This window comes from Haemorhous mexicanus, chromosome 2 (assembly GCF_027477595.1).
Source record: "Haemorhous mexicanus isolate bHaeMex1 chromosome 2, bHaeMex1.pri, whole genome shotgun sequence".
Classification (NCBI taxonomy): domain Eukaryota; kingdom Metazoa; phylum Chordata; class Aves; order Passeriformes; family Fringillidae; genus Haemorhous; species Haemorhous mexicanus.
The window spans coordinates 61,983,902-62,000,308 of record NC_082342.1 but is presented as its reverse complement, the minus strand read 5'-3'; the positions used below and the strand labels follow the sequence as shown (position 1 = coordinate 62,000,308).

Here is a 16,407-nt window from a genome sequence, read left to right as displayed (position 1 = left end):
TAATAACTTTTAAACGTGATTAAAACGACCTCGTACACACCACAAATCAAAAACCAGTAAGTGAAAGTGACAACTGTAATTGTCCAATTAAAATAATAGTTTTTAAGAAATAATTTCAAGACAGGAAAGAGCTCTCAATCTTGCCAACTCTTTCAGAAGTTATTAAATGCATTTCTGACAACTAAAGATGCGACGGGCGCCATGCAGCAGCACTCAGGCACATAAGGATTCGCAGGTGCACGGCAGCAGGAGGCACAGCAATGCTCACCGACAGGATCAGGAACAACTCGAGCCCCGGGAGCGCCTCCCACCACGGCAACCCCCTGCAAAGCCCCCGACAGCCGCGGGCAGGGAGCGCCCCGGCAGCCCGGCCCCGCGGCGGGGCTCACGGGGCAGGGAGAGGCAGGAGCGGGCACGGAGAGGTGGCAAGAACGGGCAGGGAGAGGAGGCAGGAGCGGGCAGGGAGAGGAGGCAGGAGCGGGCAGCGAGAGGAGAGGCAGGAGCGGGAAGGGAGAGGCGGCAGGAACGGGGAGGGAAAGGAGGCAGGAGCGGGGAGGGAGAGGCCAGGAGCACCGGCGGGGCGAGGGCTGCGCTGCCCGGTCCCCGCGGTGGGGCTCCGGCACTCACCGTCCGCACGCCGCACGCCGCTCGGATGGCGGCCCGGCCCGCGGGCCCATGGCAGACGGGAAGTGCAGCGGGCGCGCTCCCGGTCCCAGCATGCCTGCGGGAAAACGCGCTTCCCGTCCCCCCGGCACCGCCGGCACCGCGCCTGAGCCACGCCGGCGGCAAAGGCAGCCTCCGCCTTGCGAATCTGGTTAGTAAAAGATTAATTTCAGAGAAATCTGAATAAAATAACATGAAGCTCCACTTTGTGCCCAAGCTCACTATTCTATTCTATTTAAAATGAATTATTAGTATTCTACTAAAGGCAAACAAAATATTTAAAAAAATTACCATTCTGATTATGACTACGCTAGTTAGCTGCAGCTTCCTCATAAAGGAACTATGTATGTGGACATTTTAAAAGCTATTATTAAACATTATACCACTATCTTCCTAATTAAAATTTTAAAAATACTTAAGCAATGGTTTTTTACACTTATAACCACTGAAAATACATTTCTTCTCAGCTACTGTCATTCTACAAAATTAAAAATAAATAAATAAAAAGGTTAAACTTTTGTATTTGGCATGTAAAACACGGGATTTGGTGTGGTAAATATTCCAAAAGACTGAAAACGGGACCTCTCGAAAGGGCGCAGAGCACTGCGACCCCGAGATGCATGAAAGGTCTCTGTTTCGGCCCGCACGTTCGAAGGATGAATCGAAGCTCTTCAGTTTTCGGTCTCAGAATTGTTTATTGTATCTTATCTATAAAAATTTTTCTCCTGCCCTTCCGAGGTCCGTCCAGCAGGACAGTAAGAGGCACTCTGCCTGCCCCCGGGGCGGTGTTATCTCTTTATACTAAAAACTACGTATAACATGTTTACAATTACTTTCCAATACCTATCACCCATGTTAGACAGTGAGCTTCTACTCTAAACCAATCCAAAAGTGCCAACATCACCACTGAAGATGGAGGTAGAGAAGAAGAAAAGCTAGACATGCCCAAATCCCTCCATCTTGCCCCTGAAACCCCCTATTCTAAAAATCCCAAAACCCACATTTTCACCCAGTGATAATTTTATTATTACACTACTTAAACTACTGTGGTTTGCAGGTCTTCATACAAAGCTGTTAATTTTCTCCACGGGTCATAATCGAACCCACAGTGTTCTGGGTTGTGTGCCAGGGTCTCTGAGCCCCCAGGCAGGGGTCCCAGCAACTCTGGACTCCCAGAGGGATGTCCTGAGTTCCAACAGGGACCAATCAATGGGTAGGATCCAGATCAAAGCTCAGTGCCCGAATGACAACTAACCACTTGTTTAGGCCTGAGGACAGGTTCTGGCTCTGCTCTGCCTGTGGGTACAGGAGGCAAGGCAGACAGATGGAAAACCACTTCCTGTGAACAGGACTCACCCCAGAGTTGGTGCACAGGAAGGACCACAGGAAACAGCACCCTGAAATCTTCCCCAGGCCCGAGCCCACACTGATGTGCCATAAGAGATGCCATTAGCCAGACACCATTCCCACTGTACCTCACTCTTCTTCCACTATGACTTCTGGGGCTCAGTGAAATGAAATAATAAAATTGTACTTGCATTGGTGCTCTAAATATGCAATTTGATACTTCAAAGTATTGGGAAGGTCCTCTCTGGGAGGACAATCAGGAACCTAATAACCTGAAACTGCCAGTAGACCTCATGCTCCAAAACTGGTTTTAAAAGAAGGTAGGCCAAGGAAAATCAAATCAGCTTCTACTTCAGCCAGTAATAGTTCTTGCATTAAATTCTCTGATTAAACATGATCATGTTCTGTTTTTATTATGCCTTGTGGGTGAATGTTTTAACTTAAATGTAAAAATAGAGACTGTAACAAAGTCCTGCTCCCTCCCTACCAGGCAGCAGAGCATGCAGGGGCAACACAGCCAGGACAAGGGCTGGACTCTGTGCAGCCAGCAAGGCTGCCAGGGATCATCCACCACAGGACCTGTCCATGCATCTCATACTCAAAACATGTAAGATGCACTCTTTCCTTAAGTTTACCATGTGCTTTTAGACTGCAGTATGGGAACTGAGTGTGAAGGATGTGAAATCTACTTCTACCCCTCTCACAGTTTGTTTTGATGCCTTAAAACCTGCATGGCTGAAGCAGCAGCTGCTGATGGAGCTGGTGAGGATAAGGGATTATGGGGCATCGGCTATTTGGGGCAGGGTGCCACCACCTTCCTCAGCAGCCCACAGTGACATTGGGTGCAGAAGGGAAGTGTGACAGCAGGAAGACAGCTGGGTTCTGGGGCTTCAGGATAGATATGGTGGCCCTGTACTTTAAAACCTAGCATTATTAACCTACCAATTTAGAAACTGGAGGCAAAGGGATGGCTCATCAGACAGAACAGGCTCCAGGTCTTGCAACACGCTTGGCTTGAAGGCAGGTCCATGCCCACGCAGGGGCCTCTCTTTGCCCAGGGAGCCCTAACTGGGTTTAATGGTGTGCGAGCATCTCCCAGCAACTTCCACAGGAGCAGAGTGACACACACCGCAAAAATAGCAAACTTGTTACAATGTATGTAACATGCCAATATTGTTCCCCCCTTTCAGCCCAAACAGTTCAGACTTCTGAAATCTCTCTGAAGGAAAAAATGGTGACAGAATCATACGCGTCTTGAATACAGTCCTGTTTAATAACAAAGCCTGTAGAGAGAGCTTTGTTTTGCCCAGCACAGTGGGATTAAATGACAAGAAGTTTTCTTGACTGCGCTCCCAAACCTCACTTTCAGTTGGAGCTCTGCCTTCCCACAAAGCTCATTTCTTTGTTTATTCTCTCCCAGCTAGCCTACAAACGTTTCTTTTATTGCCTCTCTGCTTTCCTTTTCTTGCTGCTTTTAACAGACTTTTAATATGGACACATCTAGATGCAAATCGAACCCCTGCCTCTTATTTGCAATTTGCCTACTTTCAGACAGCATTCTTTCCAGTGTTTGGACTAACAGGAAACGGGGACCTTTAACTATGAAGAACAGCCTTATTGCTTCAGATCAAAGGTCCACCTAGCACAATATTTGTCTGATCGTTCTCCATGATGCATCAGTTTATCATTCAACCCAACCAGAGGCATAATATGCCTTTTTGCCAAGACAGAAATAAGGGTTCATAGAGTCAAGGCTTCAGATAGTTGTTAGAAGTGCTGAAGACATGCCTGGCACAAACAGGCTCTGAAAATGGTGCTGCAGGGCAAAGCCAAGGCTGCCATCCCTCTCAGTAATGCTCCTGCTTTGTAAAAATCAAATACCCAGTGCAGCACTACTATAGCATATAACAGAAAGAACAGTGAATTGGGGACTGCATGTGGAAAACACATACTGTGATCAGTGACCCCACTGACTGACATCATTAGAAGCATGCCAGAACAAAAAAGTGAGCAATAACCACAATAGAGATATTTCTTATGACAGACCATACATCTAAACAGATTAACAAAACACTATGGAAACCAAAAATCATTCACTAGAAGTGTCCATAACATGATGGCTCAGCTATAAAGAACTACAGAAAGCATATACTTTATGTTCTCATCTTTGTATTTTCATCTCAGGAAGCTACCTAAACATCAGCTTTTTTTTTTATTTTTTAGTTATTAGCTTTCAAGTTATTAGGCTGACATGCAGGTTACTCTCTTCCAAGAAATTGTCTACTGTCTTGTTCCCTCTATTAGCTGAAAAGGAAAGCAGCTATCTTGTCATCAACTTCAGCAAGGCTCGTGTCAAGCCAAGGACATGCTGCTTGGGATGTTCAGTCTCATAGCCATCTGCTTACCAAGTACCAAATGAAATATATTAAGGACACAGACTTTCTCATTGGCTCTTGTGAGTTACTGTTTCGCGCACACTTCCTTTACTTGGGGATATCTATCATGTTCATCATCTGCGACTCTAGGTGGGTAACCATATTATTACAGAACTAAGATTCTTTTAAATAAATGCCAAAATATAATTAATATTTTAAAAAGTTAATTATGTAAACAAAGATTTTAATTGCAGTCGCCTAGTTTATTTTCCCTATAAGATGGCCTTTTTAATTGGCTGTAACCTTGACAGTTTAACCAATTTTCCTCTTAAGTAATGCCCTAGGCCATGTAGTTTTAGCGTTCCTGGTTGTTGGTGGTTATGGTTTGGTTTTGTTTTCAAGAACGATTTTTGGAAATAACAAGAAAAGAAATAAAAGACCTTAGACCTCCTTCGGTGAAGGAGCCACGCGATGAAAAAACGCCGCTGTTCTGCGGACGCACGATGGTGTCGGGAAGTTTTACATAACCAACTGCTGAAAATGCCTTAATGCGACGGGGGCCGTCCCCGCTAGCTCGAAGCCTGGCTGCCAAGTTTGCTGTTGTTTCCTTAAATACCAGCCAGGGCACTGCAAGCCCGCAGAGCTCTCCGAGCCCCGCCGCCGACAGAGGCTGCGCTCCTTCCCAACGCCGCCTCCCTCCCAGGCTTGCGAGCAGCCTGGCTCTCCGAAGCGGCCGTTTGAGCGCCGGGAGCGGAGCGCTTCAGCCGCCACTCCGGGAATCGCACAGGGAATCACGGAGGGAATCCTCGCTGCCTGCCCTGGGGCCGGGCGGGCGGAGGGGGTGTCTGTGAGGGGGAGCGGCACTGCGCCTGCGCCGAGGGGACCCCGGCGGCCATTTTGCAGCGTCAGGCGGGCGGCGAGGCGCCCCGGCAGCTGCGCAGAGGGGCCCGGGGGAGCCGGCGGGGAGGGCGGGCGGCGCAGGGCTATGAGTTAAAGTGCCGCCGCCGCCCCGCCGAGTTCGGGCTTTTCCTCCCCGGCGTTTCCCCCTCCTCCCGTCCCTCGTACCGCCAGCCGCCCCTCCCGGGCCGCCCCCACCCCCGCCAGCCGTGCCTGTCCCAGGGCCGCCCGCGCCATGCCGTCCGTGCCGCTGCCGCCCAAGGAGAGCAACCTCTTCAAGCGGATCCTGGTGAGACACCGGCCCCGCTCCTCTCTCCTCCTCCCGCCGCCGCTTCTCCCTCCTCTTCCCTCTGGCTCGCCGGCCTCGCTCGGTGCCCTCCGGGTCACTTCGCCCGCTGCCGGAGTTGGCCCCGGCTGAGCGCACACGGATGCGGCGGCCGCGCTCGCCGGGGGGAGCCGGGCTGCCGTCGCCTCCTCGCCCCGGTTCGTCCCCGCTTCCTTCCTTCCTTTGTCTGGGGCCCGCCGAGCAGGCCGGGCGAGCCGCCCCTGCTCGTGTTGGCGGCCGGGAAGGGCTGGTGTGGCCCCCGGCCGGGGGAGGGCGGGAAGGAGGGAGGGAGCCAGGCAGGCTCCTCGGGCCGCCGAGCGCCTTCCTCCTGCCCGCCGCGGGCACTGGGGGGCCAGCCGGGGCCGCGCCGCCGCTCCCCTCCCCGCGCAGCGCGGAAGGAGAAGACCTCGAAGCACGGTGCGAGTGTAGCAGGATTTGCTGTTGCTTGGTTGATTCCCGTCTGCGCTTTATTTCCAACGAGAGCTTCGGCTTTGGTGTAGGGACCGGGTTAAAAGTAGTTCGCTCGCTCAGCAGTTTTGAGTGTAGTTGAAGACGTGTGGTGGAATGAAGTATCCCTGCTTCTGTGCGTCCTTCGGAGGACTTGTCTCAACTCCTTTGTGCTGGGCGAATTCCGCTCTTTGAGACTTAACGGTGCAAGGGACGTTTAGTGTTTACTAGATAACTTTGAAAAAGGAGCTTGCTTTAGCTGTGAGTTTCTAACTCAAGTACTGTGCTTAAAAAAGTCCCACTCCTCCCTTCCGAGACAACAAAACACCACACTCCCTTTTTCTCGAGCTTGTCAGTGTGATAGTAATGGAGTTCCAACCTCAACAAAATTGAGGTGTTTTGTTTCAGTTTACCACTATGCAGGCAGAGGACGTCTGTGCAGCACTCTAAGTAATCCTGCTGGCAGGCGGAAATTTCTTTAGTTCTCTCTGAATTGGTTAGGTAGTTTCAGTGCTTCACAACCGCAATAGTGGTTTCAGAGGTAGACATTTGGGCTTCAGGAAGCTGAGCTCAAACAGTGTCTGTAAGCTCCTGTACTCTGTACAGAGCTGGTTTTTTTCAGCAGGTTCTTCAGAGCTTTTTTCTTTTGGCTGCTTTGCATAGTGTACAGATTTAAAAACTTATTGGTTCTTAATGGTGATTTGTTGCTTACTGCATGCTTATGGTATGCATCTTAGTAAGTCATTCTAGCACTCCTCTTTCTCTCGGCTAAAAATAAGTGACTAATATTAGAACGGTTAAGTGATTATTCTTACTAGCAGCAGACAAGTTCACAGTAGCAGCCACTTATAAAGTTTTTTTTATTGGATTATAGAATGGCTTTTTTAGAGATCATATTTTAGACAGTTTTTTTAATATTAAATGGTGGATAAAACTGTTGGAAATGAGTGCTTAGGCAAGGAGGAGAGATACATAAAGCTTGAGTGAAGTTGGTGCAGAAATTTACTTGCATTCTAAAACTTTCAGAAGCCTTTAACTGGTGCTGTGTAGTTGCAGTTGCCAGTTGCAGTTCCTAAAGTGTTGATCACAAAATTACTAGCTTGTTTCTTCATATAGTGTCTCTTCTTGAAACTTAATTAATTAAAATTTTTTTCTGACTAGCTCTGGCTCTTGCATGGTGCACTTCTTTCTGGAATACTAATATACTACAAATGGAACCCTTTGGTTGTTTGACATGACTCAGAGTATTTTTTTTTAGTAGTATGGCTTGTGGTGCTAAAGGCTCTTTAATCGAACCAGCTTTTGCTTACTTTGGCACTGCTAGAATATTTTATATGCCCATAGCATTCCTAGTAATTTCCAAAATTTGGGGCAGGGATTAAGTGGGAGGCTGTCTAATAAGACCCTACAAGCATGTAGTGATTTAGTCACTTGGAGCAGATGCAAGGAAATTATACCCATATATTAAGACTTTAGAATTTTTATGAACACTCTGCAGAGAATTAGCAGAAAGGGAAAGCTCATTTGGAAATCATGAGAAATCCTTCACAGTGACTTGGTGTGTGGATGTAACATATCAGACAGGTTATCAATGTTCTGAACAAGATGCCCAAGTAACAGCAAAGCTGTCAGAGCTGCCCTGGCTGGTGTGGCCTCTTGGAGATCAATGTAAGCTGAGAAGTCTGCTCGAGAAGCTGAATAAATAAACTTTAAGCCACATCAATTTGTGTGCTTGCATGCTTGGCAGGGCTTGAACAAGCTGACTTAAAACTAGCAGTTAGGTGATTAGGGAAGTAATAGCAATTGTAGCATGGGTAGTAGTCCTAGTTGATCAGGACTGTTGTAAGGTAGTGCTAAAGCTCCTTGCTGTATTCTGACTTCCAGTTCTGTTTTGTTTCTTAGTCTCTGCAGAACAGCGAAAATATGGCCTTTCTCAGTCTAGATGCTCTTCCCCTGGAAGACCTGTTGGTGCTTACAGGTGTGATGTTGTTTGGGAGTATGGGCTGAGCAGCTTCAAGCTCTTCCACTTCACAGCCTCACAGAAGGCATGGATAAAATATTTGAATATGTTCCCCTCTCATGGAAGGAAAAAAGCATCATAAATAAGAATGAATATAGGAGTGCTTGTGTGTTTCTTGCCAATTAGTCAGTCTTCAGATTAGGTGACTTTTTAAGTGAATGGGGCAGATGCTGCCTAAAATAAGCATATTCATGGTAACTTAGGCTTCTTGTTAAGGTTGAAGTTTGGTATCATGCATTTGGTGTTTACTTCTAGTAAGCTTAGCCTGATCTTCTATTTTGTGTATTTAAAATTGAGCTGTAAACTTGCCTTCAGAGTATGTTTCAGTTTAAGCAGCTTTGATTTTTTTTTTTAACCTTCACCCAAGAATCCATACTATAAACTGTCTCAGACTTAGTCTTAGACATTGGCTTTATGGAATCAAATCAGCTGTGTCTGGACAGGGCATGGCAGTAGTCTTTGTAAGTAGTCTAGTAGGCTTTAGAGGAAAGCCTTGGAGTTCTTGTCATGCTTTCATGGCTCACTTGCCAAGATGTTTTCGTTTTCAAGAAATGCTTACTCTCTTCTAATATGTATTGGTGTGAGCCCAGGCTCATGCAGTGTAAGGAATGGTCTGATGTGTTTCATGTTTGATAGAACTGTGGATAGTATCATGCCTGTAACTGACTAATCCTTTGGTTTCTTAGCAAATTCCTCATATTGCTGTTGCCTAAAATAAGGTTTGCTGTTTTAATTGCAGCTGACTTCAACTAATAAGACAAAAAAAGTCTGGAAGTATATAGCCTTGAAGCAGTGGGTTGTTGCTGCTCAGTCCATTCAGGCATACATTTTCCATTTTTCAGGGCAAGGAAATGCTTCTAGTGCCCTCTCTGAGGACTTGTTCAACTTCACTGTAATGTCCTTTTTGTTCTCCAACTTCTTCAATAATCTTAAGAGATTTCTTCTTTGATAAAATATAAATATATAGGTGTTGGTAGGATTTAATTAATTCTTATCCATAGAATTCTGAAAGATTTTTAAAATTTTTATTTAATTAAATAATAATGGTTTATAAGCGTGCAACTAGTCAGTCTCCTGTGAATGGTGTGGGGGAGTTACTGAACTATTAAAGTTGATAACTGGGAAGTTATGTTATGTTAATTAGGATCTCCCAAATGAGATAGATATCATGGCTGAGGTAGCCATTATTAATCCACCACTGGAGCAGTGGATATTTGAAGTCTCTGACATTAAAGATCCCTTCCTTTTAAAGGCAGGTGTTTGGAGCAGTCCCTTAAAATCTTCTGGTGTAACTTTAGACTGATTCTTGGTGTGGTTGTTGCTTGTGCTGATGAGGGCAGGCAGCCTAGGAAGAGTGTAAGTGGTTCCCTCCGTATGGACTTTCAGACGAGGTGGTGAGGATGCCTGGCCAGCTGCAAACTACTGAAATGACAGAATTGCAGAGGATAGATGCCAGGCTAGTGGTAACAGTCGGTAAGGCTTTTATGAGGGGAAGTCACACTTCACATTTGTCGGTGATTTGAGACAGTCTCATTTGGAGAAGACTTAATCCCAAATAGATATTCTTGGTTTAGTTTTTCAAAAAGAGTTTGTGAAGGTCATCATGCAAGGCTCAGAAAGCAGGCTTCTGTGGTATGCTGTGGGTTTTTTCTTGATTCTGGACTATCATTTATGCTTTTCTTTAAAAAAATATTAGTTTTTCAGTGTTAAGTCTCTCCATGTTTTATGCTGGAATATTTTCTTATTTGGCTGTTTAAATGGAACAGAACAAGCACTGAATAGTAAGAAGAGTTCAGTTCTGAACTATTTGTGGCACAAAAAGTGAAGGCCACCTGAAAGTTTCCATGTTTTTGGAGCAAGTTGAGTCATGACAAGTAAAATTGGTTGTAGATGAGTGTAAGACTTGGAAATCCTAATTTGCTACAGACCTTGTATGGGCTGTGAGATGGATTGCCCCAAGATTTGAGATTTTTAGAGGTATTTTAGTTTTGTTAAAACAGCTTCCCCTACACACTGGGAAGAGAAATAGGCTGTTATGCTACTGCCCAAGTACACTGCAAGGCTGTGTTTGCAGTGAAGTGTGCTTTGCTCTTTCCCCTGGTTCTTCCCCCAAGCCTCCTTGGAAGGAGTATGAAATTACCTTCTAGAGGGAGAAAGAACTTAACAGAAGATTCAGAAGTTAAGTAGGTACTTTTCTGTCTTCAAGCTATCATGATTCGTTTTGATTTTGGTAGAAATGGTGGCCGCAAAGTAGCGGGCTCCAAACAAGAAGTTGTTAACAAAAAGGTAGTTTTATTGTTGAACCCTTTGCTGCATGATGTATTAGCCATATAAAAAGGTTTGGACGCTTTGAAGGGTGTGTGGTGGGGACCCTCTTTACTTTTTTTGTGAATGGAGATAAATCCTTTTGCTTGGAGCTTTGGTGGTGTGCCGATAACTGGAGGCTGAGAACATTCTGATGAGAACTACAGTAGAGCTTGTCTTACTCAAAAGCTTTTCTCTCTGCATCCAGCCCTTGAATCTTCCTTCTAGTGGCCTGTACCAGGTGTGTGTGATCTCAGCTCTGATCTGCAGTGATTCATGTGATTTTTGGCTGAATCACTGTGTTGTTAAGGATGGAATGTCGAGATTAAATTGATGTTGAAGGCTTGCATTGGTAATTGTCTTGAACTTGCTTGAAGATGCCAAAATAAAATTGTAACTTTTAAAGCCTGATGTTTATTTTACTGTGTTTTGTATCAGATCACACAAAACAGTGCTGGTGTTCATGGTTTCATTTACTTAACTGCTCTCAGATGCGGTTCCACTAGGTTGTAGAGCCACCTGCTTAGTCTGAGTTCTTGCTAAGCAAATTGCAGTTCATCCCAGGAGATGGGGCAGATCGGGCTGTTCAGTACTTCTGCAGAAAATGCAGATTGAAAATTACTGGAAAATGTCTGTCTGGGCTACAACTTGTCTCATTTCTAGTGTTGCTGTTACAGTTTTTGCTTTTAGGGCCACACATGTGTTCATAAACAGGAGAGAACTGTATTAAGTCAAGCAATTTGTAAAAGTTACAAATGCAAAGTACTTGTCAGCAAGAGCTCTTTCTACTCTGTTTTCTTATTTCTGCCCTTTTGAAGCAAAGGATATTCTAGGAATTCAGATTATATTGACTGTGTGTGCACAGCACGAAATTACACTAAGCCTTAAGGCAAGCTTATTGATAATTCCTTCCCCTTTTAAAACAGGTGTAGTTTAGAGGGCTGTTAAAGATGTCTGTGGACAATAAATGGTGAAAAAACATTCTCTTATCGTACATGTTCTTTCCCATAAATGGAATATCAATTTTATTCTGCCAATAATAAAGAATACAAACAGCAAGTGATTACAACTGTTACTACCAGCTGCATTATGTACCAAGTTTTGCATCCTCTGATGATTTGAACTTGACTGGTTGAGGAGCAAAAATAATATTGTTGTATACAGAGTATCATGATAGTGAAAGCTTAGATATTACTGTGACATTTAATACATCGACCAAAATGTTGCCACCATGTAGTGCTGGCTGCTTGTTCTGTTGCACATCATTGACTGTGTTCTGACTCAGCACTGTTCTGCATTGCTGAGTCCCAGGTCTGGGAAAGAATGATGTGGCCTGTCCATTTTGACAATCAAAGCAAGCAAGGATGTATCTAGGTTGTCTTCCTCTTTTTATTTCAGATGATGAGGTTAACCGCTCTTACCAGTGGAGTAATAGCAGACATGGGGTGGCCATGCATATATAAAATCCTGGTAGGATATGGAGAATGGGTAGAAAAACATGTTGATACTCTGGAATGGTTGCCCTGGGACTAGAAGTTTAACATGCTTGAAACAGGGCTGTCTTGGCCTCCATGACCCGAAGCCCCTTCCAGCTGATATTTTTTTTCATTCTCTAAAACATCAGTGAACTGAAGTCAGTGTGGAGAGAGGGATGCTCTTTGGGAAGCCTTGTGGAAAGGTTTCTAGTCTGTCTCTGAACTTCAGTGGTATCATGATACTTTCTTTTTGTGTATCAGCATTGGAAGTATCCATATAGTTTGTAATATGAGGAGCATTTCCAATGCAGATGCTGAACACCTTCAAACAAAATGGACAGACCTTGCTATCAAATGGTGAATAATTTAATAATTATTTATTAGCTTAGAAGCAGTAACTATTGAGTGTTGCCTAAATCTAAGGTACTGAGACAACTAATTTGTCAGCTGCTGTGGGAAGTAGATTGCCTGTTTTATGTTGATGGCATTGTTTTATCAATGTGCTGTAAAACAAGGCTTTTTAAAAGGTCTGAGTGTTAAATGCCGGTTAAGAATACTGACAGTATGCTGACGTTCCTTTATTGGTTGTGCCTGGTTTTAGTCAGAAATGTGTATCAGTAATTTGGTCAGCCCCAAATTACTTGTCACATAGCTCTGAGGAAAAGGTGCTGATCAGAATCTGTGTCACTGATAACTCTGTGGGTTTTTTACTACTGAACTTGATCACCATTGTGACTGGGAGAGATTTCCAGCATAACTGACTTCCAACACTCTTTCCATAAGGCTTGATGGAAGTCTTGCCCTTTTGCCCTAGGCTTTGAAGTTCCACATTTAGTCCTTGGTTTCCTTCTTTAAGCAGCACTTCCATCAGTGTTACACAGAGCATTAAGAAGAGTAATTTTTTTTTTTTAATGAATCCTATGTGTTGCCAAAATCTCTCCCGAGTTCTACACCAAAATCTTGGCAACAGGTGCCAAGATGCTTCCTGGCAAGAAGAGTGTTGAAACTGTTGAGTGCTGAGAGGTCTGCAGGCAGGATTATATGGAAGTACAGAGAAGACTAAAACAAGTGATGTCTTAAAGAAGTCTTATTGAGGAGTAGCCAAGGGAGCTGTGGATGTTTAGCCTGGAGAAAAGGAGGCTCAAGGGAGACCTTATCACTTGCTACAGCTGCCTGGAAGGAGGTGGTGGTGAGGTGGGAGTCAATATTTTCTGCCAGGTAACAAGTGACAGGACAAGAAGAAATGGCCTCAAGCTGCATCAGGGGAGGTTTAGATTAGATATGAGGAAAAATTTCCATGCAGAAAGGGTGGTTAAGCCCTGGAACATGCCCAGGGAAGTGGTTGAGTCACCAACCCTGGGAGTATTTACAAAGGCATGTAAATATTGCCCTCAGAACGTAGTGCAGTGAGAACATGACAGCTGGACTTGGCAATTATAGAGGTCTTCTAATAAAACTTGAAGCTTTATTTATGCAGCTATGTAAAAATTGTTTAATTTGGTTTGAAGTGCTTATTTTTCTATTTGGTGATTCTGATGCTCCATCATGTTTCTGGCAAGGCAGCCTATTGATGTGCAGACCTGTCTCAACAGAATGTGGGCTGTATAAGTAGGATCAGAGAATAATGTTAAAATGCTGGTTATGGTTTGGATTTTGTGTTTGATAAGTTCTTACCAAGAGACAGCAGAATCAATTTTTAAATTGCAGTGTTGTTGTTAAAGAAATTGTACATAGAATTACAGAGCAGTTTGGGTTGGAAGGGACCTTTAAAGGCCGTGTAGTCCAACTCCCTGCCATTAGGAGTGGCATCTTCAACTAGATCTGATGGCTCAGAACTCCTTGAATGTTTCCAGGAAGGGGTCATCTGTCACCTCTGTGAGCAGCCTATTCCAGTGTTTCACCACTATAATCATAAAAATAATCATGTCTTCCTTATGTCTAGTCTGAATTGATCTTTTAGCCTAGAAACATCACCCCTTAGCCTATCACAATAAACCCTGCTAAAAAGTTGTCCCCACCTTTCTTACAAGTCCCCTTTACACGAGCTCACAATCAGATGGGTCAGTGTACAATTTGGATTGAACTTCAGTGCAGCTTTGTTACAGTTACAAACAATCTTAAACAACTTTAAATTATTAAAACATTTAAGCTGATCAGGGAAGCCTATTTGCCGTGTTTAACACTATTTGGTTTGGTGCAATAGCTGTCTTCAGTCTTTGAATGTGATACTACTCTTTATCTAGTCTTCACATAAAAATGCTTTGTGAAATAATGCATCACTTGAATACCTTCAGAGGCACTGGAGCCATGGAGTGAGGAAGGGAATTGGTTGCTGCAGCTGCAGTTTCTCTTCGAGTCACCAGTTGAGATTATTTTTTGTTAAGACGACTTCTTGGAAGTGAGTGTTAATGTCTGAGATAATGGGATGTTCTTCAGCCATAAAATTGCCTGAGTATTAAACTACGTATGTGAAAAATGTAACTGTTCTCTCAATGCAGAGCCTTTTTCAAAGCAGCAGATGCTGTGTCTAGGGAGGTGTAGTTTGTGAAATCATCCCTGCACCAACCTGATGTTGTAAATAGTTAAACATAAGTAAGATATAAATGACACATGTGATTGTGTAGTGATATGTGAAGTCCTTCTGTTTTACAAGTAATGCTAGTGATTCAAATCCTTGATTCTGTTGATATTTAGTAGTGGAAGGGATTTTAGGTCTTTAAAAAAAAAGACATCATACAAAAAAAATTAGAATTTATGAATGGCATTTTGCTTAGTAGATGCAGCAAAGAATTGTAATACAGGAATCAAGTCTTTTCTTGTTTTTCATTGTTTTATCCTTGTTAGTAAGATTTTTTTACCTTTACAACTACAGATACTTCTCAGATTCAGTGCCAATTTGACATCTGTGTAGAGGCACTTGATACTTACCTGAAAGTACACAAAATGGTATCTAGATTAGTATAGCAGTCTACAAGCAGATTATATGGTTGAGTTAGTGTTGGAAAAGGGAATAAATGAGATTTTTGCCAGATGAGGTAGGATCCTTCTAGGAACATCTTGTAGCAGAGGTTCTGAATAACATTTTGGTCTTGCCACAATTTCCCTTTGAGGTTTCAAGTGTGTAAACATTTACGATCTGATTTTAGCTTTAGCAGGAAATGATTTCTCTAACGGGGTGATAGGGAGCATCACATTAAGCACTACAGATTAGACAGTTAAAAAAAACAAAAAAACAAAAAACCTCAGCAAATTAACTTGAGCTTTTAGTGAACCAAAGACTTAATGCAGTGAGACAGATTCCAGTAAATACATTTCAGCTACATTTGTCCTGATAAGTAAAAAAACTTGGAAACACATATGGAGACATCAGGCTTCCCAACTATGTAATGTCCATCTGTGCTACAACTACCTGAAAGGAGGCTGTAGTAACATGGGAGTTGGTCTTTTCTCCTAGAAGCTTCAGGATAGGAGGAAATGGCTTCAAGTTGCACCAGGGGAGGTTTAAATTTGATATGAGGAAAAATTTCTTCACTTGAAAGGGTTGTCCAGCATTGGAAGAGGCTGCCAAGGGAAGGGGTTAGATCACAAACCCTAGATACTTACAAGATGTGTAAATGTGGCACTTGGGGACATGGTTTAGTGGTGGACTTGGCATTACTGGATTTAAGTTTGGACTTGGCCTCCGAGGTCTTCTCTCAGCCTAAACTAAGGATGCTGGTTGTCTTGTCAGCAAGCCAAAAAACTGAATATTGGACTTACATTTCCTCTCAGTGTGGAGTGCATGAATTTCTCTCTCCCATTCATCTGTTGGGCTTTAGAAAATGTGATCTTGTCTGTCTTCCAAAAGTCACATTTGTCTCTAATTATCTTCAATTAGGTTCTTATTCTAGGCCTGAGACTGAACTCTACAGGATAAAAATGTCAGAACAAGGATAATGGATCTGATTTTCTCCAGTAGTTAATCTATTTTGAGTGCACACTTGTCTCAAATAGCTTCTGGTTAAGCACTGCTGTATAGTAGGGGTTTCACTCAATATTGCAAGAGTTGTAGAACTGTGAATGAATGTTCACTATTGCTAATTTTAGGTATACTTGAATAAGTTCAGAAAGCGTACATAGCACATTGTTGGCATTTTCCTAGGATTCCCTAAAAATGATACAAAGCATCCCAAGTTAATTGAAGAAAGTAGATGAACGGGAGAGTTTCATCTTCCCCTAGAGGGGACTCCAAGATTTGCCACAACCTAGGTTATTTCTGGTAAAAGATGTTGAAACTAGTTCTCAGTTAAAAAAAAAGAAGCCAAACAAACACTCAGAGCTTTTTTTGTTGCTGTTGTTTAAATGTGAATTCCCTTAGTGTGTTTGCTTCTCTAGCCATCCAGCCAGAAGTCTGTCAGGTAGATCAACCTCATCTAAAATCAAGATTAGCTCTCTTTTGTTTTGAGGGTTGATTTTGGTGACCTCCAAGGGTTCCTGTTGACCTAAATTATTCAGTGATTTAATCTGCACTTAGTCATGGTTAGCTGCAAGTGTCTCCAGTTGCAGACAGCAAGA

General features: G+C 43.6%; 1 protein-coding gene across 5 annotated transcripts in view; it reads left to right on the top strand.

Annotated features, from left to right (window-relative positions):
* The first annotated feature begins 5,029 nt into the window (after window positions 1-5,029).
* Window positions 5,030-16,407, top strand: part of NAA16 (N-alpha-acetyltransferase 16, NatA auxiliary subunit) — a 62,623-nt gene continuing 51,245 nt past the window's right edge. For 3 of the 5 annotated variants that reach the window (XR_009485395.1, XR_009485396.1, XM_059839098.1), the window contains exon 1: window positions 5,030-5,571. Coding sequence is in view for 3 of the 5 variants with exons in the window: in XM_059839098.1 (XP_059695081.1) it covers window positions 5,518-5,571 (54 nt within the window). In the remaining 2 variants the exon portion in view is untranslated. The remainder of the gene's footprint in view (window positions 5,572-16,407) is intronic. The other 2 variants (XM_059839097.1, XM_059839096.1) reach the window with 2 other exon arrangements.